Source organism: Physeter macrocephalus, chromosome 9 (genome assembly GCF_002837175.3).
Source record: "Physeter macrocephalus isolate SW-GA chromosome 9, ASM283717v5, whole genome shotgun sequence".
Classification (NCBI taxonomy): domain Eukaryota; kingdom Metazoa; phylum Chordata; class Mammalia; order Artiodactyla; family Physeteridae; genus Physeter; species Physeter macrocephalus.
Window position 1 is genome coordinate 93,389,547 of NC_041222.1, and position 21,885 is coordinate 93,411,431.

A 21,885-nucleotide genomic window follows, 5' to 3' on the forward strand; every position below is an offset into this window, starting at 1 on the left:
CTGGGGGGTGGGTGGGGGGGGTCCTTGGCGGGTCCTGGGGGCGCCAGTGAGTCAGGCCCTGTGACCAGGGGCTAACTGCTTTACAGAAGCCAGGAGAAGCTCTCACCCGTGGGAGAGGGCACAGCAGCTCCCAAAGCCCTGGGCCAGCCTTAGAAGTAAAGGTGAGAGAGGGGACACGGTTCCAGCTTCCGTCCCTTCCCAGCTCATCCCACCACGAGTGCCTTAGCTGCAGAGCCAGGAAAGCAGGGCCCAGAGGCGGGATGGGAGAGGTGCACAGGAACGAGGCGGGGGCAGGCCGAGGAATGGGGGGACCCATGGGCAGCCCTCAGATGGCTGAGGGCTGAGCAGGCCCAGGGGAGGAGGGCAGGGACCATTTCTGCCTCAGTCTCCGCCTCACGGCCAAATGAAGTCACATACTTTCAAGAAAGTGTTCCACACCACTCGAACACCCCTAAGTGTTACCATCTCCAGCTCCGAGTTGTCTCTGGGGAGAAGGAACTCTCCTTCTCTAGAAACCTGGAGTGCCATTACTGGCAAGGCCAGGCCATGTCTTCCACACTCCTACAGCTGGGCTGAGGGGGAGCTAAATCAAGGTCTCCAAACACTGTCTTCACCTGAGGGGACGGCCCGGCCGGCTAGTGCTGGGGGAGGGAGCAGGATGGCCCCCGCCCCCAGCTCCCTGCCCTGAGCCGCACTGCGCAGGCTGAGTCACTAGGAATGCTCACTTCTCCAGTGACTAATGGCAGCAGCAGCCGCGGGAGGGGGAGGCTGGCGCTGACGAGGCAGTAAACAACCCTCCGCCACCCTGCTGCCTGGTTACAGGGCATCCCTGGCTCCCAACCTGGGCAGCCTGGAGCTGTCTCCTGCGAGCAACAGGGTGGAGTGGCTGCGGGTCCGGGAGCAGCGGCACAGGACAGGGAAGTCACAGGTCTCCTGAAACACACCGTCCCGGGCCCAGGGCGGCCCAGGGCGAAGCTGCTGGAAGGAAGCCCGCACCTCCAGGGGCAGTGCTCTGGGGGCAAGCGTGGGAACCTTCCACGTCCCTATGCACATAGCTCTCTGCCTCGTTTTCCCTGAGCCCCTGGGGACACGGTCACTAACAAGTCCCGGCTCCAACATTAATCCTGCTCAGGGGTCCTGATCCCAAGTGTCCGGATCCCATGATTCCCATGGGGTTTGGTGTTCTCTGAAGACGCAGGACGGGAGGCAGGAATCAGGCTTTTTGTCCTGGGTATCTGTGATTGTGGACTCTGCAAGAATGAGAGTGCCCACTGGAGGGCGCCAGACACTCAGGCCCGGCGCCGAGGCGGGCTGGAGGCAGACGGGGACATGTTGAGCCTTCGGTTTTGCTACCTGCTGGGGAAGGTGGCAGAGTGCTGAGCACCTGCAGTCACCTGGCGGGGGGGGGGTGCCGGGGGGGGGTCCCACGTGGAGAAGACCTCTTGGTTTTGGCACCTCAACCTTTTCTCTTTTACAGATGGGGAGAATACTCCCTGCTAAGGGCTTGAAGAACGTGGGGGAAGGGGAAGGAGGGCAGGAGCCACACTCTGTCTTTACACCCCTGAGTAGCAGGAGGCATGGGGTCTCGGCCCCGGTGCTACCGCGGTGCACGTCCACCCGCGCCCAACCCAAGCGGGCCTGCCTTTCCACTGGAAGATGCCCCACGGCCTGGCGCCCAGGCGGGGGCCCTGAGCATGGCTCTCGCTGGGGTTTAGGGGCCCCTCCAAGGGTTGCTAAGAGTCAAGACACCCCCTAGTCTTCCACCAAAAGAGAAGGACTAACTAGGGAGGGGAGCGGGTGCAGGGTCCTCGGAAAAAGGCCTTCACCTGTGGCCCCTGTCCCTGACCTGGGCCCACCAGGCAAGCGACCTGCCCCACCAGGGTGAGGCGCTGGCGGTGCGGCCTGGTTTCCTCTTGCTGCTCGTGGAGAGAGAGAACTTCAGCGAAGAACTCTTGGACGACAAGGGACCTCGTGTGAAAGTTGGGATTAACCAAAGAGCAACGGAGGGACCGAAACAGTCATTCCAGCCAACAGGCGGGGGTGCCCCGCATTCCTCCCTCAGGGGCAGGGCTGGGGGCAGAGAGTGGCTGAGCCCCGCTTCCGGTGTGGGGAGCAGGGCGGGGCTGGCACGAGATGGGTCTCCAAAGCCCGCGACTGCCTCCCGAGGGAAGAAGTGTTGGGCCATCATGCGGGATGGCGGCGGCCTTACCTGTGCTCGGATCAGGGACTCAAAGCTGGGCTGGAAGTAGTCCAGTCGGCTGTTGTAGAACCGCGGCATCTCATCCAGGAGCTGCTTGTTCTTGGCCTCAAAGTCATCCCGCACGGGCCGAAGCTCTTCTCGGGCCTGAGGAGCAAGCCCCTGGGTGGCACAGCTCTCGCTGGCCCAGCCAGCTTCCTGACTGGGGCACGGGGCGTGGTGGAGGTGCGGTGTGTGTGTGTGTGTATGGCGGGGGGGTCAGGGGGGGGGGTCCCACGTGGAGAAGACCTCTTGGTTTTGGCACCTCAACCTTTTCTCTTTTACAGATGGGGAGAATGCTCCCTGCTAAGGGCTTGAAGAACGTGGGGGAAGGGGAAGGAGGGCAGGAGCCACACTCTGTCTTTACACCCCTGAGTAGCAGGAGGCATGGGGTCTCGGCCCCGGTGCTACCGCGGTGCACGTCCACCCGCGCCCAACCCAAGCGGGCCTGCCTTTCCACTGGAAGATGCCCCACGGCCTGGCGCCCAGGCGGGGGCCCTGAGCATGGCTCTCGCTGGGGTTTAGGGGCCCCTCCAAGGGTTGCTAAGAGTCAAGACACCCCCTAGTCTTCCACCAAAAGAGAAGGACTAACTAGGGAGGGGAGCGGGTGCAGGGTCCTCGGAAAAAGGCCTTCACCTGTGGCCCCTGTCCCTGACCTGGGCCCACCAGGCAAGCGACCTGCCCCACCAGGGTGAGGCGCTGGCGGTGCGGCCTGGTTTCCTCTTGCTGCTCGTGGAGAGAGAGAACTTCAGCGAAGAACTCTTGGACGACAAGGGACCTCGTGTGAAAGTTGGGATTAACCAAAGAGCAACGGAGGGACCGAAACAGTCATTCCAGCCAACAGGCGGGGGTGCCCCGCATTCCTCCCTCAGGGGCAGGGCTGGGGGCAGAGAGTGGCTGAGCCCCGCTTCCGGTGTGGGGAGCAGGGCGGGGCTGGCACGAGATGGGTCTCCAAAGCCCGCGACTGCCTCCCGAGGGAAGAAGTGTTGGGCCATCATGCGGGATGGCGGCGGCCTTACCTGTGCTCGGATCAGGGACTCAAAGCTGGGCTGGAAGTAGTCCAGTCGGCTGTTGTAGAACCGCGGCATCTCATCCAGGAGCTGCTTGTTCTTGGCCTCAAAGTCATCCCGCACGGGCCGAAGCTCTTCTCGGGCCTGAGGAGCAAGCCCCTGGGTGGCACAGCTCTCGCTGGCCCAGCCAGCTTCCTGACTGGGGCACGGGGCGTGGTGGAGGTGCGGTGTGTGTGTGTGTGTATGGCGGGGGGGTCAGGACATCTGGTGTCTTGGTCCCTGGGTGAAGGAGGAACCTGCTTGGTGGGACCGCGTGGCCCCCTGTCCAGCCCCAGCCCCTTCTCCCCGGTACCTGGTGGAGTTTGGCCAGCACCGGCCCTGTCTTCTCCTTCTCCTCGTACTTCTCCACCTTGGCCTGCAACCTCCTGTAGTCCTGCAAGGCCTGCTCCCGCCGTTTCACCGCCATGTTGAGGCTCGGGAAGACACTGCCAAACCTGCCGGACACAGTGGGTTGGAGACGGGCCTGTTCTTGGAGCTGCAGGCTGGCAGCTCATCACTCATTCAATAATACGTATCGAGCGCCTACCAAGCACCAGACTCTGTTCTAGGTCTTGGGGATCTCGCTGTGGACGAGATAGATGGGGCCCTGGCCTTGGTGGGGCACAGGCTGAGAATGTCGCCTTGGGGTAAGGCCAGGGGAAGGAAGACAGGGTAAGGGCCGCTCCCCTGACCTGGGTAAGACTCAGCAGGTCATGAATGCATGATGCCACTGATGCTGCCACTTCCCTTTAGCCCCCACCCCACATTTCAGAGACCTGTGCTACAGCATGGAGGAGCTGAAGACTCCTTGAGGTCTTTTTTTTTTTTTTTTTTTTTTTGACCTGGTACAAAAAGATTCAGTTTCTATTAATTAGCATCAGGCATCTCAGAAGAAACAAAAGACAGATGAGCTAGCAGAGCCAGAAGAGCTCTCTGGACAATCACAAAGGAACAGGGGTGGACAGAGCTCAGGGAGCCATTTGAGCACATGGAGGCAGCACCCCTGGGGAGTGGGCCCAGACCCAGGGGTGCTCCGGGAGCTAGGCCAAGGGCGGCCGCTCTGAGGGCTGGTATCAGAGAAGCTGGGAGATCAAGCTTCTGTCCAACCTCCTCCGTTAAAAAAGTGAAAAAACTGAGACCAGGGAGATGACATGACTTGTCCAAGGTCACAGTTAGGTAGTGACGGTCCAGCAGAGAACTCAAGTGTCCCAGCTCTCCCTCTGGCACCTCCCTACCACCTCATGCTGCCAACAGCAGGTGACAGACCTGCAACCGAAACCTACTCCCGTATTACTCAGCCATTAAAAACAAGTGAAGTGATGCCATTTGCAGCAAGATGGATGGACCTAGAGATTATGATACTAAGTGAAGTAAGCCAGACAGAGAAAGACAAGTGTCATATGATATCGCTTATATGTAGAATCTAAAATATGACACAAATGAACTTACTTACAAAACAGAAACAGACTCACAGACATAGAAAACAAACTTGCGGTCACCAAAGGGGAGAGGAGGGGCGGAGGGATAAATGATAACTTAGGAGTTTGGGATTAACACACACTGCTGTAGATAAAACAGATGAACAACAAGGTCCTACTATACAGCACAGGGAACTATATTCAATATCTTATAATCACCTATAACAGAAAAGAATCTGAAAAATACATATATATATACATACACATATACATACACATGTATACACACTTGTATATATACATATATATACATGTATATATATGTATATATATCTATAACTATATATAAAAAATGGAATCACTTTGCTGTACACCCGAAACTAAGACAACCTTGTAAATCGACTGTACTCCAATAAAATGACAAGCTACTCCCAGCCTTTTCTACCAACTCTGCCAGAAAAACAGGAATCCTCATGTTCTACTGTTGAAACGGCCAAACCGTCAAACCAAATGTTTGAGGAAAATGACTGAAGGAGCTCTTCCTGCCCCACCAGGACTAAAAGAACCACAGGGCAGCAGAGGCTCTGGCACTTCTGGCACCGTGGGCATAGTCTTTGTGACCAGGATCCTCTTTGACTGGGAAGGGCAACACAGTCTTGGGGTGGACCCAGGGCAGGACCGCATCCCAGGCAGGAATGCTGCATTCTCCTTGACTAACGAGTGTGGGAGGAGGCCAGGCCAGCCTGCAAGCAGGTTTTCTGGAACTGGACAGAAGGCGGGGCAGCTTCCTTGAACACAAAGCCCGAGGGGCTGGAGCGTCTACCTCGCAGCTGGGAGCCCGAGTGGCCGGTGCAGCCCCGGCCTCGAGCCGAGATGATGGCGCAGTGGTTATTCGGGGGGGTTGCGAAGCACACAGAGGGAGACCCAGGGCCAGGAGCAGTCGGTTCTTCCCAGAGCAACTCAGAGAAGATGAAAGATGGGGCAGGAAAAAGCCTCCACAAATCAAGAGTCCACGTGACATAAGAGTAATGAATACCTCTGCCAGAGAACAGAGGATAGAAACTTGACTGACGCATAATGCCCCAAACAAAGCTATAGGCCCAGGCAGCAGAGTTTGATGAAACAGATAGAAGGGCCACTAAAGCAGATTCTTCTCACTTTCTGGGTGTCTGTAATGGGCTCACTACGTAGCTGGAGATGCTAACGTGGGCCAGACCACCCACGCTTCTCCGAATCCTCAGTCGCAGGCCCCTATACACTGCAATCAAATCAACACCTGAATGACTGCTCTGCCGGGCAGAAGACGCAGGCCTACTCAGTGCTCTGCAAACTGGACCAGCCACGCCCAGGACACAAGGTCCCCCTGGGGTAGGGCTGAACACGCCTGGGACGGCTGAGACCCTCCGGGGGAGCTGGGCTCACTTCACGGCTTTTGCCTCAGGCAGTGCTACGACGGCGTCTCGGATGCCGGGTGAGCCCCTCTCCCTCCCGGAGGAGGGGCGTGTGGCTCAGGGGAGCAGGTGCACTTGGGCCTGGGAAGCCGCCACGCCACCTCCCGCTGCACCCCAACTGGACGAGGGCCGCCGGCAGCCTCCGCTCCCCCTTGCTGGCTGCCCGGGAGGTGCCGGGTGGGGGTGGGTTCGCGGGGAGCGGCAGGCAGAGTCTCCTCGCCTCTGCCGGGGCGCCATCAGGTCCTCGGGGAGGAGGGCGGCACGAGTAAGGAAGGAATGTGCGGGGTGTTCTACAGCTCAGCACGGGCGTCATCCCACGGGTGGTCAAGCAGCTCTCGATACTCTGACCCCGGCAGCACTTGGACCAGCACTCATAACCCTCTTCCCCCCATAAAGTCCACTGGGCTTTATCTCCAGGGCCAGGGTCAGATATAACAGCAAGGCTGACTACAACATGCTGGGACTGGGCTGGCCTACAGAGGATGCAGAAATCGAGCCCCAGGGCAGGTCCTGAGCCAAGGGGGAGAAGGCGTGGACTCAGGGCTGACCGATTTCCAGGCAACCTCAGGGGACAGGTGTGTCCACAGGACACTCACTACCTTCAGCCTTCCGGAAGCAAGGCCACGTATCCTCCGGGGGGAGGAAGCGGCTGCTCTGTGAGGCCCGAGGGAAACTTTCTTCAGCACGCTGACTTCCACCTCCCACGGCAGACAGCACCCTCAGCTGAACCCAGAGGCCGCGGAGGGCTCAGCTCGATGTCGGCCGCTGCCGAGGGACGTGACTCCTCGGGCCCTGGGCCTCGGGACCTATGGGGTAGGTGTCACGCCCTTCTCACAGTAAAGCAGGGAAGCTGAGGTCAGGCAGGGGAGATCGGACAGTGTAATCGGAGGTAGCTGACAAAAGGGGGGCGGGGACCAGAACTCTGTAAGCCCTGGCTCAGGTCACTGCCCCACTGAGGCCACACCGCCTCGTTTTCCACTTAGAAGTAACAGGAAGAACTCTGCCAGCTCCACGTGCCGGGGGGTATAAACACCAGGGTGCTGTTCGGGGAAAGGAGCTCCTGGCAGCAGACACCCCTCCTCGTGTGGGGTGTTTTAGTGCTGCCCCTACCTTCTCGTCAGGGCAGGGAGGCAAGGACAAGCATAGGCTGGTCCCCAGAGCCCGGGCCCCTCCCAGACACGCCCCTGGGACCCGACAGGGTACCTGCTGACTTGACCTGACAAGGATGGGGTGATCCAGCTCTCCCTGGGGCACCAGGCCTGCACTTTTATGGGGCTGCCACAAAGGAGCAAGGCTGCGGGCCCAGAGCCTCTCTGCTCAGTGCCCGGCGTCCCCCTGATAATTAGTGGTGAGGGGCACATGGGAGTCCCTGGGCTAGGACCCCAGGAGGGACTCTGCCCTCCACATATAGCGCCACTGCAGCCCACGACACCTCCCTCTCCGCTCAGGGAAGTGCCCGGCTCTGCCATTTCGAGAGTTCAGCTCCGTTCCTGCTTCCGCAGAAGGGGAAGAGACTTGGAGGCCCAGGCCTGGCCTGTCCAGGGCTCTCCCCACTCCACCGCACTGCCCCACCTCGGCAGCTATCATTCTGGTCCATTTCTCGGGGGACGCCGCGTGGCTTCTGCGCTACATCCTAAGCTCCTAAAGTTTGAATCGCAGAGAAAGGAGGACAGGGCTGGGCCTACCCCAGGCGCTCCTGAAGCTCTGCCTGTTTCCTGCCTGTCTTAAGGTGGGACAGCAAATGGCTCCTCAGGGTAAGCGTGGGGTGAAGAGGCAGCGAGAGGCGGAGGGAAAGGGGGAGGGAGGGAGGCTGGCTGGGAGGTGGGGCATGCCTGCCATTCCTCAATCTGTGCCCACACAGCCGGGATCTTCCACCCACCAGGAAAGGGAAATTGAAAGCATCCCCATCCCACCCTGTGAACACGGCCCAGAGACTGGGGGATTAGAGGCCGAGCCCCCTGGGGGAGGCCGGGGGCGGCGGGGTGGCCATGTGGCAATGTTCCTCATCAGAGGACAGGAAAGCTGCAGCTTCCTGTTTCCGGTGCTGGGGTCCCTGGGAGCTTCTCTCCTGGCGAGAGGCGGCAACAGGCAGTGCCCGGGTTTATGTGGTTGGGGGAGATCGCATGTCGGCCACGGGATGCAGAGAAGCCAGCCGGGCAGGCAGGCCTGGGGGGAGATCGGGCAGAGGTCGGCGGATCTGCTGCGGAGATGGTGGCCACCCCCTCGGCCACTCACCCACCTTCCTGGCAGGTGGTGCACGGCTGGAGTGGTGGGAAGCAGCCGGGATTCCTCTCCATTTGGCTCCAGAAGCCAGGCATCAGATTTCAAGCCTGCCTCGGCGGTGGTGAAATCAAGGCAGAAGTCAGTCCCCAGTTCTCTGGGCCGGTGTCCCCTGCCCAGCTCTGCCAGCCATGCGTGTGCACGGCAGCCTCCGTGGCAGCCCCTGGGACCCCCCTGTGGGCGGGGTCAGCTCGGCCCGGGGTCCTTCCCACCCAGCTCTGAACCCTCAGGCCTGGAGACGGGGTCACAGAGCTACAAGCAGCAGAGCTCCTTCCGACGCTCCCTCCTGAGCTACTGGCCTCCTCAGCACCCTGCTCGTCACATGACCCTGCGACCTGGGGCCGAGCAGGGGCTGGGGACCGGGGACCGGGGCAGGAGCGGGAGAAATCCCTGCGGGCCAGGTTCTGCCTGCCCTCCACGGCGGAGCCTCCAGACAGCCCAGCTTAGAAAGAGCTTTGCCTAACCCCACCCCTTGGACCTGAACAGGGAACAAGAGCTCAACAACCTGAACACCAGGGGCCAGAGGATCAAAACCTGCTCTCTTCATCGCCCTCCGGGCCCTGATCCAGGCCTCATGGTAATTAGCACAGCCTCATTACCCAGGCCCTGGTGAAGCAACTGCCAGGGACCACCACGGAAGAGGTAATAAAGTGCAGCTGCTGGGCTGGAGCGGCAGCCTCTCTAGGCCGGAGCCGAGCTGGGAGAGGCCAGGGAGGAAGATGAAGTGATTCGGGAGCTTCAAGGCAACGTTCCTGCCTGTCTCCCGCCCAGCGCCGCCCCCCTAGGGGACCCGGGGAATAGGCCTGTCTGATCACTGACCAGAGCCTGCTGGACGGAAGATGAGTCTCACAGAAGAATTTCTGACCCTGGCAGGTCATGAATCGGGGGACCTTCCCAGGCGGGACCCCGCTGCAGTGCCCTTCCCCGTGTGCGGCCACCGCCCCCCCCACCCCCCCGCCCTGGCTTCAAAAGCCGAGTGCAGCAGGCAGCTGCTTCTCCCAACCCGGCTGAGCGAGATGAAAGGCCTCACTCATCTCCGTGGAGGCCCGGCCAAGATCTCTGCTAGCTTAACTCCACAAGCTCTGGTCCCACTGGTTCTCGGTCAGGAACAAAGGGACAACGGCAGAATGACCACAGGAGCGCTGGCCGGCCACTGTGGAGGATCAGACAGGCCCTGCCACCACTGAGCGTGCCTGGCCAGGCGGGGGCTCTGGGGCTACTGGGAGTGTCAATCCCAGGGCCACAGATCAGGGAGCTGGTGTCCCCTGGAGGTTCCTGTCCACCCCGTGTGAGTCTGGGGACAGGCTGCCAGAAATGACATTCGGTCCCCAAGTGGCTGGTTGACCTGCCTTTCCAGCAACTGCCCTCAGGCCTGTGGTTCCCCCGATGACCTTTACTCACTTTTTTAAGGGTTCAATCACAGTCTTTTGTATCTGGTTCACCTGTCAAAAGAAAAACCCGATGGCGTCAAAATTGGGGGGAAGCCAGGGCTTCCCTGGTGGTGCAGGGGTCAAGAATCTGCCCACCAGTGCAGGAGACACGGGTTTGAGCCCTGGTCCGGGAAGATCCCACATGCCGCGGAGCAACTAAGCCCGTGCACCGCAACTACTGAGCCTGTGCTCTAGAGCTTGCAAGCCACAACTACTGAAGCCCGCGTGCCACAACTACTGAGGCCCACGTGCCTAGAGCCTGTGCTCCGCAACAAGAGAAGCCACCGCAATGAGAAGCCCGCGCACCGCAACAAAGAGTGGCCCCCCGCTCGCCGCAACTAGAGAAAGCCCGCGAGCAGCCAACGAAGACCCAACGCAGCCAAAATTAAATTAAGAAAAAAAACAAAAAAAACTGGGGGGAAGCCAGACTCTTCCCAAAAGGGGAGGCTCCAAGTTCCTGAGAAGAGAAAGGGGACAGGACAGGGGTACCCCGAGAGGCCCAGGCAGGGAGACACCCCTAACTGCCGCTGGAGCGAGGCAGAGATGACAACCGGGGAGCCTGAACGGCGACAAGGCACAGCGGCCTTGTCCCGGGTCAGTTCTCATCCTGTGCAGCCGACGATGGCCTTGCTCAGTGAGGAGGCTGGGCGGGAAAGTCTGAGGGGCTACAGGCGTGGGTGGGCAGAGCCGTCCTGAGTCTCCCTCGTGGCCCCATGTGAGTGACGTGAGCTCGTGGGAGCCACGGGAAGCAGCCGGTGCGGGGGCAGGACGGCCAGGGGAGAGCTCACAGGGCTGGGACACTCAGATGTCCAGAGAGGAGACTAAGCCCCGATAAGGATTCCATGCAGCGCTCCACCCAGACAGAAGCCTCGAGGAGGGGGAGACCAAGACCCCAGTCACCTTTTCCTGGTTGAAGGCGTCCATCCGCTTCATGGCCGTGTCCAGGGCTGTCACCATGTTCAGAAAGTCCTGGTCTTGCTCGCAGAGGGGATTGGAGAGCAAGTCCAAGGATATCTTCACAGCGGACTTGGACATGGCTGTAAGAAGTCAAAGCTCAGTGAACCAGTGACAGGGCAGGCTTCAAGGTCTTGTCCTCAGGACTCCCTGTCGTCCTTGGGACCAGAGGCCTGCACCCGGACGACCTCCGTCCGTGGCCACAGGCCATAAACTACACAGTACCCCAGAGGCACAAGACACCAGTCCTTATGGTGTAATGTGCATTCCTGATACTGCTCTGGGTAATTCTTTTGAGCAGATTTACCTGTGGCAATGACTTATTTTCCAAACTCTGGATTATAACAGAATCATTTGGGTGGGAAGCTGTAAGAAATACATATTTCTAGCTCCAAAGATTTATTTCAGTAAGCCTGGAATCCAGGAATATGCATTAAAAAAAAAAATTCTCCAGGCGGTTTGCACGTGAAGCTTGGTTTGGGGCTCCCTCACAGAAAGAGTAGCATGGTATCTACACCAGAGAGGCAAACCTACTGTACAGCTAGAGATAAGATTTTAGGCTTTCAATAACTCAACTTTGCCGCAGATGACACCCAAAGAATGGGTGTGTTCCAATAAAACTTTATTGACAAAACTAGGCCGGATTTGGTGTGGCGAGGCAACCTGTTGGCAGCTTTGGAGTTCTTGGTCCCCTGAGAGTTTTCAGGCCTCCATTACCAGCAAACGAAATCCTAGAGGGGCAGGAAAGGCTGGAGAAGGGCCTTGCTTGCCCCCCAGTGTCTGTACCGGTTTCAGGGGCTCACGGGAAAATGTGTTTTTGATCTATTTCTTATTATTTTATGTCATTAAATTTAAGATGCTATTAACTGTAAGACACGCCATTATTGCATAAACCGTGAAGAAAAAAAAAATGCTGCCAATGAAACCAGAGCACACTACTAAGTGTTATACACCCTGATTTCTCTTGAATCTGGGGGTGTGCTGCAGTCCCCTAGCAAAAGGGCAAAATATGAGAGAAGACTGGAAATGTAAACTTCCCAGAGATGTTGAAGCAGCGGAGGGAAAAACCCTCTTAAAAAAAAGTAAAGTGACTTTGTAGGCTTAGGAGCAAACTCACGTGTAATTTGACTGGATTATGAAACGATCACAGGCTGCATAATTAAAAGACAGAAAACAAGGACAAAACTGGAAATGTTTTTGAAAAATTTCTTCCCCTAATTTTTTTTTAATACTTGAAGGAAAACCCCCCCAAAGTCAGGGGCTGGGAGGGAAGGCCTCCTTCCCAATTTTCCTCTTCTTTCCTAACGCCTCCACATCTTCACGCCGATGTCTCTTTGCTAGAACCATCTGAAGTCAATGAACGGCGAGAGTCTGCGGGGCAGCCCTTCGTCCGGGAGCCCCAGCCCGAGGTATCACCGGCCTGCGTGAACAGAGCAGGGCACCGTGGCCTCCACTCGCCTCTGGAGCAGCTCACATCCCTTATTCTACCTCTACAGGGACAGGGGAGGGGCACGATCAGCCCAGCACAAACCGGGAGGCTGGCGGGCTTCGTAGCTTAGGGAGCCCAAGAGTCTTGGACCCCACATGGGTCTCTAGAGCCCTAACACAACCTGGGAGTGCAGGGGTCTACAAGGACCTGGCAGGGTCTGGTCATGCCTACTTGATCTTATCTTGGACCCGCAGCTTTGGATGCGAGATCCTGTCCAGGCGGCAGCTCAGGGGTTTCCAAGACCAGGAAAGGTATAATTTGATTCCCCCCGACTCTGTGTAGCAGCGGCTCTCAAAGTGGGGTCCCCCAGCCTCACCCAGACCCGATGAGTCAGAGAGTCTCGGGGTGCCGGGCGACCCACACTGCAGCGGCCCTCGCTGACTCTGATGCACCAGCCAACAGTGCGTGAGGCTCTCTGGCCTGGACTGGGGGATGCAGGCTTTGGGGTGGGTGAGGGCACCACTGTTTCAGGAGGGCTTCCGCTGCCCAGACTCCACTTCTGACTCGGGCCAGAGCATCCAGAAATCCTAGGTGCCAGGGGTCACCCGTTTGTCCTGATTTCTTTGTTAAAAACCTACACTCTGTACAGCCAGACTCCAGTTCATGGACCCCTGACGTTCTGTCCCTTCCGTTCACGCTCTGAGAGTGCAGCTGTGTGGAGAAGCAGGAGGGAACAGAAGCACGGGCCACAGCACTTCCCTACTAGAAAGGCAGCGGGCAGCCGCAACGAAAGATGGGATCCAGGCAACTCAGAACTCACTACAAAACGAATAATGGGCAGACTGAAAATCAGACCCGTGCCTTGCTACACACACAGTCTGGAGATGCCAGGCTCAGAAGCAGGGGCGGTCGTGGCCAGACCCCCCGCCCCGGCCCCCGCCATCCTCTGGAGGAGCACTGGTGGGGGCTCTGGGGCGCAGACCACGGGAGCTGCCCTCCACCCGCCAGTGGTGGCTGCTGCTGCCCCAGGGAAAGCAGGGAGTGGTGATCTGCTAAGTGAAGGGTGACCTCAAGCCGCTTCTCAGGGACATCTGCGGGGCGCCTACTAAGGGCACTTCCTTCTAAGCCAGCCCCAAAGGGACTGAGCGAGGAGGGCGTCCACCTCTGCCCCTCCCCCGTCCGGGCCGGGCACGGGGGACGGGCCGCCTACCCAGGTCGGCGTCCGTGCTCTTCTTCATGTCCTTCTGCAGCCGCTTGGTCTGCTCCTCCAGCCTGCAAGGCAGGGGCACGGGCCTGGGGACCTGGCATCACCCACCTGCTTCTGCCCCCGTTCTGCCCCTCTCCCTGAGCCGAGCCCCACGCGACACTCAGGTCGCCTCCCAGGAGGAGGAAGGGCCTGCTCTGCGCGGATGTCCCCGCTGACTGAAGGGCCACCGCGAGCTTGACGCGAGGCACCCAAAGGCTAGGAGTTAACGACGTGTCACAGAGCCACCACCCCCGGGGGAGAATTCCTGGCAGGTGGTGAACTGAGCTGCCCCGGCTCCCAGGGTGAGCAACGAGGCAGTGGGGCAGAAGGCTCTTTTCCTTCTCCGAGCAGCCCCCTCCCTGCCCTCCCTTCTGGGGGTTGACACTCACTGCTGGAGTTTTCCATACTCCCTTTCAAAGTCTCTTTCCACCTGTAAGGGAAGCGATAACTCAATCACTGGAGGAATGACAGCAGGCTGGAGAAAATCTGTCACCTACGAAACTCCCTCCCCGCCCTCCTCACACCCCCTTCTGCAGAAAACAACACCATCCAGTCCACACAAGCACCAGCACACCGTTCATGACACAGAAGCCCTGTGTTCCCAAATTAATTAAGTGTTCGATTTAGGTCAAAGGACGCCCCTCCCAGACGGGAGAGCCAGGCAGGTACCAGCGGATCCAGGCTGGCTCTGTTCTTCCACCGCAGGGAGTGAGGCTGGGCTGTGCCCCCTCCCCTCCCCTGCGGGTCGGGGTAAGGGGCTCAGAGTGCGATGGAAACTCATCATCGGGGAAGAGGCAGGGCACGAGGAAAGCGGGCGGGTTGGAGTCCGGTCCTGCCCCTGCCGCTCAGCAGCTCTGGGGCTGGAACGGCTCACCTCCCCTCCCGGTCCTGGTTTCCTCACAGGTCCAGAACCTGCTGCGTTCAGGGTGGATCAAGAAAGACCAGGTATCCCCGCTCTGTGCGCTGGGATGCAGCCATCACAGATATGATTATCGATTCAGGCAAGGCTCTCTAAATCCTGGATGAGTAATCAGATTTCCCTGATATTGAGACCGAGTGGGAATGCGCCCTGACCCCAGTTCTTCGGCCTCCAGGGCAGGTGAAGCCAGGAAAGTCACTTGCACTTCTAGAGCCTGAATCTCCCCATCTGTAAAGTGGGGCCCAGGCAACGGTCTCAGGAGAGTGGTCTGTGGAGTCCTGATGTCTGAGGGCCGATAGGAGGACGGAGCCCCCGCCTCTGCTTTGTCCGCTTCCAAGGAGGCCGAACAGCTCCCTGCATGGCTTGCTGAGGCACCACACGCTCCCATGACCGGCTTCTCCTCCATCACTCACCCGGCAGGCAGGCGCGCTGACGGCCCTCACCGCACTGAGGTCACCGGGACAGAGCGGGGGTCACCCGAGCAAGGTCACACCACTAGTAAGCGGCGGGCCTGGGGTCTGAACACGGGCCAGGCGGCCTGGCTCCCAGGCCTGTGCCCTTTACCGTCCTTCTACCTAAGGGGGAAAAGCTCTGGCTCATGAACTAAAGCCATGACCTATGAGAGCACCTTCCTGGCGGCTGCCCCGAGACTCCTGCCGGGGAGAGCCGTAAATCCTGACTATCACAGGCTGGAGGTGAAGGAGTGTGAATTTGCAGCGACCATCAAAGCCCCGCTGCGCCTCACCAGGAGTCTTTTAAAACCCCACTGGCCTCATGCTCCATGTTTGGATTAAGGTAAATTTGACAGTTGTGGACTGGCAGAACATTCTTCAGGCCAATTATTTCACGAGGTAAATGAGAATGCCACCCAGAGGGGGGAAGTGATTTACATCAGGACACAGAGCTAGTGTGTGGCAAAGTAGGGCTAGAATTCAGACTCCTAATCCAGGCCTTTTTTCTTTTTTTTAAACTGCATTCATTAATCCCACAAACATTTATTGAGCACCGATTAAGTGTAATGCATTCTGCCAGGTGCCAGGGATACACTAGTGAATAAAACAGACACGGGGGCATCCCTGGTGGCGCAGTGGTTGAGAGTCCGCCTGCCGATGCAGGGGACACGGGTTTGAGCCCTGATCCGGGAAGATCCCAAGTGCCTCGAAGCAACTAAGCCCGCGAGCCACAACTACTGAAGCCTGCGCACCTAGAGCCCGTGCTCCACAACAAGAGAAGCGACCACAATGAGAAGCCCACGCGCCACAACGAAGAGTAGCCCCCGCTCGCCGCAACTAGAGAAAGCCCGCGTGCAGCAATGAAGACCCAACACAGCCAAAACTAAATAATTTTTAAAAAACCAAAACAGACACGGGCCCTGGTCGGGAGATCAAAAGAACAAACACACACGTGACGGGGGGCCGTGGGGAGCCCCACGGAGGGCAAGGAAGGGCCCAGTGAGGCCTGACGCAGAGGCCCTACTTAGCATCCGACCTCAGGGCTTGACAATGGGGCTCTCTCGCATGGAGATGGCTCGCCTTCCTCATTTGAACTGTAAAACTTAGAAGCGGAAACACATGGTCTTCCCCTTACATTATGATCCTAACATCTGGGACCTTCCACAAAGTTGTGAAGTAAAATTCATCACTGGGAATTCCCTGTCAGTCCAGTGGTTAGGACTCCGCATTCTCACAGACGAGGGCCCGGGTTCAATCCCTGGTCCAGGAACTAAGATCCCAAAGCCACGTGGTACAGCGAAATCAATCAATCAATCAATCAACCAATCAATCAGTCACTGGTGCCCTAGCCTCCTGCCCTACACTCTTTTCCTCTCTTTTCAAGAGACCCACTCTTTCTCCATCTGGGAACCCAACATTTTCATCATCACCTTTTGTATGACCCACCAAAAGATTCTCTCAAGAAAAAACTCATAATTCACTCCCGCTAAAGTGCATGTGCCTGATAAAAGTTTAAAGTGCTACCTAAGTCGGGGGATTTGTAGCTGGACAGGAATCAGAGTCTTAGCTGAAGGTCTGAACAGCTGCTGGTGTGACCGTGGATATGGGAGATTTGTTCTGGAGCAAATGGGACTCGCCCTGCCCTTTGGAGTCCGCACGGAAGTTAGTCTAGTCCTTTTTTCAACAGCGCCCGGGGGGAAGGTGGTGGAGGGGAGCGAGCAGACAGAAGATATGAACTCTGATACTAGATGACGAGCTTTAGAAACATTTCCAACATTTTGAGCCTCGGTTTCTTTTCTAATAACATGGGAGAGTTTCACTTGGTCTGGGCCCATGGGAATTTCAGGTGGCTGACAAGGCAGTGGGCTGACAGCATCAGCCTTGCTGGCTTGTTTGGAGGATTAACGAGCAGTATGTGTGGAGCACAGAGCACAGCGCCCAGCTTACACACGGGGTCTCCCTGCTTCCCTCCACTGGGGTGGTGAGAGGACCGGGGGTCTGAGGAGGCAGACTGGTCTGTGACCCTCTGGCACAGAGCACTCAGTCAGCTGGCAGGTGGGGTAAAGCCTGGGCCCTGGGCCTGGGGCCACAGAGGGGCCTCCCTCCGCTGGACACGTCTCCTTTCTTACTTTGTAGGATGTGACAGCTGAGCTGAGTCTTTACGTCGCACGAGTATCTTTTCTGCCGAAAAGATGAAGTTGAAATTAAGGATGGCTTGGCCAGGGTCCAGCTCTCCTGAAGACCAAGAGCAGAGAGCAGGTACCCTGGGCGGCGTGGGCGAGAGGGGAGGCGAGGGCCAGGCTCCCCTCGCTCTCTTGCGCAATCCCCAGCGTGCTGTGTGGGATGTCAGGGAACACCTGGTCTCCCGGGCTGCCACTGCTGGGACTTGCACAGAGAAGGACCGCAGGTTTCCAACTGGCTGAGGAGAAACTCGGGGTCTCACGCTGGAAGCGGAGAAGTGTGTCGGGGTGGGAGCTTGAGTCTTCTGCTCTCCCAGCTCAAGGCCATCTGACAGCCTACGAGAAGGTCAAGAACGCCTCATCTCTTTTGTCGGTAGCCAGCTGGGGTTGCTTCCACAGCTCACTGCTCCTGAGGTCTCTCTCCTCCCCAGGGGAACGATCTGAGAGGCACAGCAGCGGGATTCTCGGCCCTCAGACAACGGCTGAGGGGATCAAGGGACACACTGGAGTCTCATTCCAAGGTATATCCGTGCAGAGGGAAGGAGCCAAATACAAAAGATCTGAACATCTTTGGATGCTTGATGCCTTTGCCAAAAAGGCAACTGGACCCCAGTCAACAATGCAAGTGTAAACACATGTGCGTGACTGTCTGCAGGTCAGGGTGGGCTGGGTCAGGCTGGCGAGGTCAGCGCAGGGAGGATCAGGCACCGAACCTGCCTCGGCACCCCCTGCGTTCTCGGAGGCTCAGGGGGGCAGGAGGGGCCGTGCTGCTCACAGCTTGTCCCCAGGGCCCAGGTCAGGCTGCCACAGGGCAGGAGCTCGGAGGTTGTTAAGTGAAGGGTGGGCCGAGCTCCCACGCACAGCGCTCGTGGTGAAGAGCAACGCCAGCAGGCAGGGCCGGGCCCTGATCCCGTGCTAAGCTGAGCCAGGCTGCACCTGAGGCACAGCGAGCCCTGTGCTTCTGAGAAGCTCCTCTTCCGGGCGGCTCAGGGTGGAGAGCGGCCTGCCTTTGGTTTGTTACAAAGGGTCCCTCCACTTTGCACGTGAAAACCCTTCTCAGGTGAAGGCACGACCTGCCGGGACTCCCACCTGCCTTGACCTTCCAGAGCGCCTGCCTAGCTGGGAATCTAGGTGTGTGCGAGACCCAGGGGAACCCTTGCTTCCGTGTGCGAAGTCTTCCATCATCCCGGTGCAGAGGGAGGTGCAGCTTCTCTTTGCCGTACCAAGATGCTCCAGCTCCTTTATGAGCTGGGGCAGCGGGAGGGGACTAAGCAGAAGGTTAGGACTGGGAAGTGGGGGAGTGTTTGTCCTTCCATTTCAGCCCCAGTGGTCAGCCCCTGCAGAGAACACGCCCTTCCAGCCAAAGCCTTGACAATACTGGAATCCGTGTTAATAACCTGGGCACAGCAGAATGGGGAGGGCAAACGCACAATGCTTTCTTTGTGTCTGACAGTTGGGTGCCTTGAGCCAAACACCTCCTGAAACTCCCTGAAGATAACATGAGCTTTTCTTCCCATGACAGGGGTGCCACGACTTCCAAAAACCCAGACAGCCACATCTGCTCCCCTCCTCGAGAGTGCCTGGACAGGAAAAAGAGAGCGCGTCACCCATGTTCGGGGGCAGCTGCCAGAGATGCTGAGACAACTGCACGGCCTCGGCCTGTGTGGGGGCCAGGAGGGGGCTTGTGGCGGGGAGGGCAGGGAGACTCCGAAGGGGCAGGGTCTTGCTACGTAGACTTCAGTGCCTCTGCGGAGTTGAGGAAGCAAAGGACTCTATTCCTCGTGAGAAATCAAAGGCCCAGCCTACCATTTCATTGTACTGGGGATTCCGGCTGCTTGGGACCGGCTGGGTCCTTGGTGGTTTACTAAGAGTCAAATCAGCTATCATCTCATAATGCAGTTAATATTTACTGAGGGCTCACGACGTGCCAGGCACTGTGCTAAGTGCTTCATATGCATTACCTCACGTAAGATGCGTAATACTGACATCGACGACATAGGAGCTAGTATCATCCTCACTTCACAAAGGAGAAAATGAGGGCTCAGGGAGGGTGAGGAACTTGCTAAAGGTCACGGACAACACGCGGCAGGGCCAGGACGGGAACCAGGCAGGGAACCTTCCAAATCCAGTTTCTTAACCATTCCTTGATGCCCAGTCTGTCTGGAGGAGCTGATGCCAGGTGTTAGAGGACTACAATTCCATCCCAAACACGATGGATGCCAGGGAAAGGGAAGAGGGAGGCCAGGGGCCCGCCCACAGGCACTGACTGTCCATCTGTCCCTCCTCCGGGGGCTCCTGGCCACCCCTCAGAGTAAAAGACCTAGAGACCTTTGCAACAACAAATGCTGGCGAGGAAGCTAGAAACTGCATGCTACCCTATACTTTTCCGTGGAGAACAAAGGCTATTTCCATCAACGTTGGGGTGTCAGGAGAAATTTTTGTTTGTTTGTTTGTTTTTTGGTAGTGAGTGCTGGGAATAAAAGACCCTTCTCGAAACCACTTCCCTTTCAGATCTGCCCTGGATTAAACTCTGGAGACTCAAAGCCACACCCTCCCACTTCCTGTAGCTGGCTGGAGCACGCCCAGATTCTTTGAGCTTCAGCTTCAGCTCAGAGCCTCCACAGCTGGTCAGCCTCTGCATGGGAGGTAAACTCTGAGTCTGTCCTTGGCCTGCCTTTGCTTGAAGAAAAGGGAGGGCCCTTTTAACATGGACCCATTTCCCTTTAAGTGACCTAACTTTGGATTCCCCAAAGATGGAGCCGGTGCTCAGATGCGTGCTGCACCTCCCCTCCCTCCAAACCAGTTCAGAGTCCGGAGCTAAGGAGGGCCAAGGTTATGAGACAAGAACTGTCTTATAAGCGGCTGGGTTGACAGTCCAGGGCCTCCAGCAGGCTGACAGTGCTAAACTTACAGATATAGTCTCTCACGTTAAACCCTCAAGAGCCTCACCCACATTGGTGGGTGAGGGGTTGGAGAGGCCATTCTTTTTTTTTTTTTTTTTCAAATTAATTAATTAGATTAATTAATTTTTGGCTGCGTTGGGTCTTCGTTGCTGCACATGGGCTTTCTCTAGTTGTGGCAGGCGGGGGCTACTCTTCGTTGCAGTGTGTGGGCTTCTCACTGCAGTGGCCTCTCTTGTCGCGGAGCACGGGCTCTAGGCGCGCAGGCTCAGTAGTTGTGGCACTCGGGCTCAGTAGTTGTGGCTCGCGGGCTCTAGAGCACAGGCTCAGTAGTTGTGGCACCTGGGCTTAGCCGCTCCGCGGCATGTGGGATCTTCCCGGACCAGGGCTCGAACCCGTGTCCCCTGCATCGGCAGGCGGATTCTTAACCCCTGCGCCACCAGGGAAGTCCTGCAGAGAGGCCATTCTTGACTAGGATTCCAAAACCTCAGGAGATCTTCACAGCCCGAGTGAGCTCACGTGAAGCTATGGAAAGTGTACGAAACGGAGCCTCGAGCTTGAGTTCTAATTCCAGCTCCGTCAGAATTAGGTTTATGACCTTAGAAAGTCACAGCAACTCCACGGGCCTTGGTTTCCTCATCAGAAAAACTCAGAAGGTTGGACTGGATGATCTCTAAGGGCTTCCAGTTCTTTTTTTTTTTTTTGGCCACACTGCGTAGCTTGCAGGACCTTAGTTCCCCAACAAGGGATCGAACCTGGGCCCCCTGTGATGGAAAGAGTGGAGTCCTAACCATTGGACCGCTAGGGAAGTCCCACAGTTCTAACTTTCTGAGAATCTAGATTCTCCTCCTCTTCCATTGTGGTGATAAAATAGAGATAAAAACTGTGGACTTACAAAGGGGTGGGATTCAATCATGCCCTCCCGGTGAGTGGCTCCAGGTCCTGGCTAAGAATGAATGTAGCAGCAGAGAGAAGGGGACCCGGACATCCCAGGGAGGCTTTCTGGCCTTTTACGCAGCCTGAGGGGGCAGGAGATAGAGGCCTGGGACGTGTCCTTGGCAGGAGCCTATGTCTCAGAAACCCTTTCAGGAAAGTGCAGACTGTCACGCCAGACCCCAGTGCTGGGCTGTTCAGAAGCAGGGTGCCTGTCCTCACTTTGTAACCCACCTCTTCCACCTGCCCAAGGAAGGGGAGGGGCCCAGGCTGACCTGAGGGAGGAAAGTGTCCCAGGATAGGAGGGCCCTATAAGCCCCCGCCTGTGTGAGGTTCTAGAGCAGCACGACTGGGAATAGTAAGGCCTGGGTTCTGCCTTCCCAGCCCCACGATGCACTGAGTCAAAGCTCCAGTTCCACACAAAGGCCATGTGAGTCTTGGAGTGAAAGAACCGGTTACTCACTGTTTTGGGGACAATCTGTTTCTTGGGCTGCCCAATCTTGAAAGGAATCCTGTAAGACAAAGAGTCAAAGAGGAAGGTTAGGAGAAATGGGGAAGGATGTGGCTGAAAAGACTTGATGAGGTATGGCCACGTCCCCCCTGGAAGGAGTGCCTCACTCCCGGGACTCGTACCACGTGCCTGCGGGTCTAGGACCATCAGCAACCAGGCTGGGCTCCAGGAGAACGGTCCCCCATGGACAGAATCAGATGGAAGTGCCCCAGAGCATCTTTCTCTGCAATGTCTACATACATTGCAAAGGTGAAGGCAGCAAAGGTGAGATACTGTACTAGTAACAGCCACTACAAACCTTGAGTCTTGAGGAGCTGTGAGGTCAGAGGTTGCAGGCTCACCTGGACAGCTATCATCCTTGAAAACACGCCTTTAAAAAACACCACAGGGGCTTCCCTGGTGGCGCAGTGGTTGCGCGTCCGCCTGCCGATGCAGGGGAACCGGGTTCGCGCCCCGGTCTGGGAGGATCCCACGTGCCGCGGAGCGGCTGGGCCCGT

At 57.6% G+C, this 21,885-nt stretch overlaps 1 protein-coding gene across 10 annotated transcripts in view; it reads right to left on the reverse strand.

Annotated features, from left to right (window-relative positions):
- Positions 1-21,885, reverse strand: part of BIN3 (bridging integrator 3) — a 30,940-nt gene that overhangs the window by 1,769 nt on the left and 7,286 nt on the right. For 2 of the 10 annotated variants that reach the window (XM_055087318.1, XM_055087319.1), the window contains 8 exons: positions 21,341-21,389; positions 18,475-18,624; positions 13,883-13,923; positions 13,458-13,519; positions 10,765-10,901; positions 9,836-9,876; positions 3,599-3,740; positions 2,456-3,390 (listed from right to left, as the gene is read on the reverse strand). In XM_055087318.1, the coding sequence (XP_054943293.1) occupies positions 2,869-3,390; positions 3,599-3,740; positions 9,836-9,876; positions 10,765-10,901; positions 13,458-13,519; positions 13,883-13,923; positions 18,475-18,624; positions 21,341-21,389 (1,144 nt within the window). In that variant the 3' untranslated portion in view covers positions 2,456-2,868. Of the gene's footprint in view, positions 1-2,455; positions 3,446-3,598; positions 3,741-8,389; positions 8,485-9,464; positions 9,812-9,835; positions 9,877-10,764; positions 10,902-13,457; positions 13,520-13,882; positions 13,924-16,993; positions 18,428-18,474; positions 18,625-21,340; positions 21,390-21,729; positions 21,750-21,885 lie in introns of those variants that run through there. The other 8 variants (XM_055087320.1, XM_028494197.2, XM_055087321.1 and 5 more) reach the window with 7 other exon arrangements.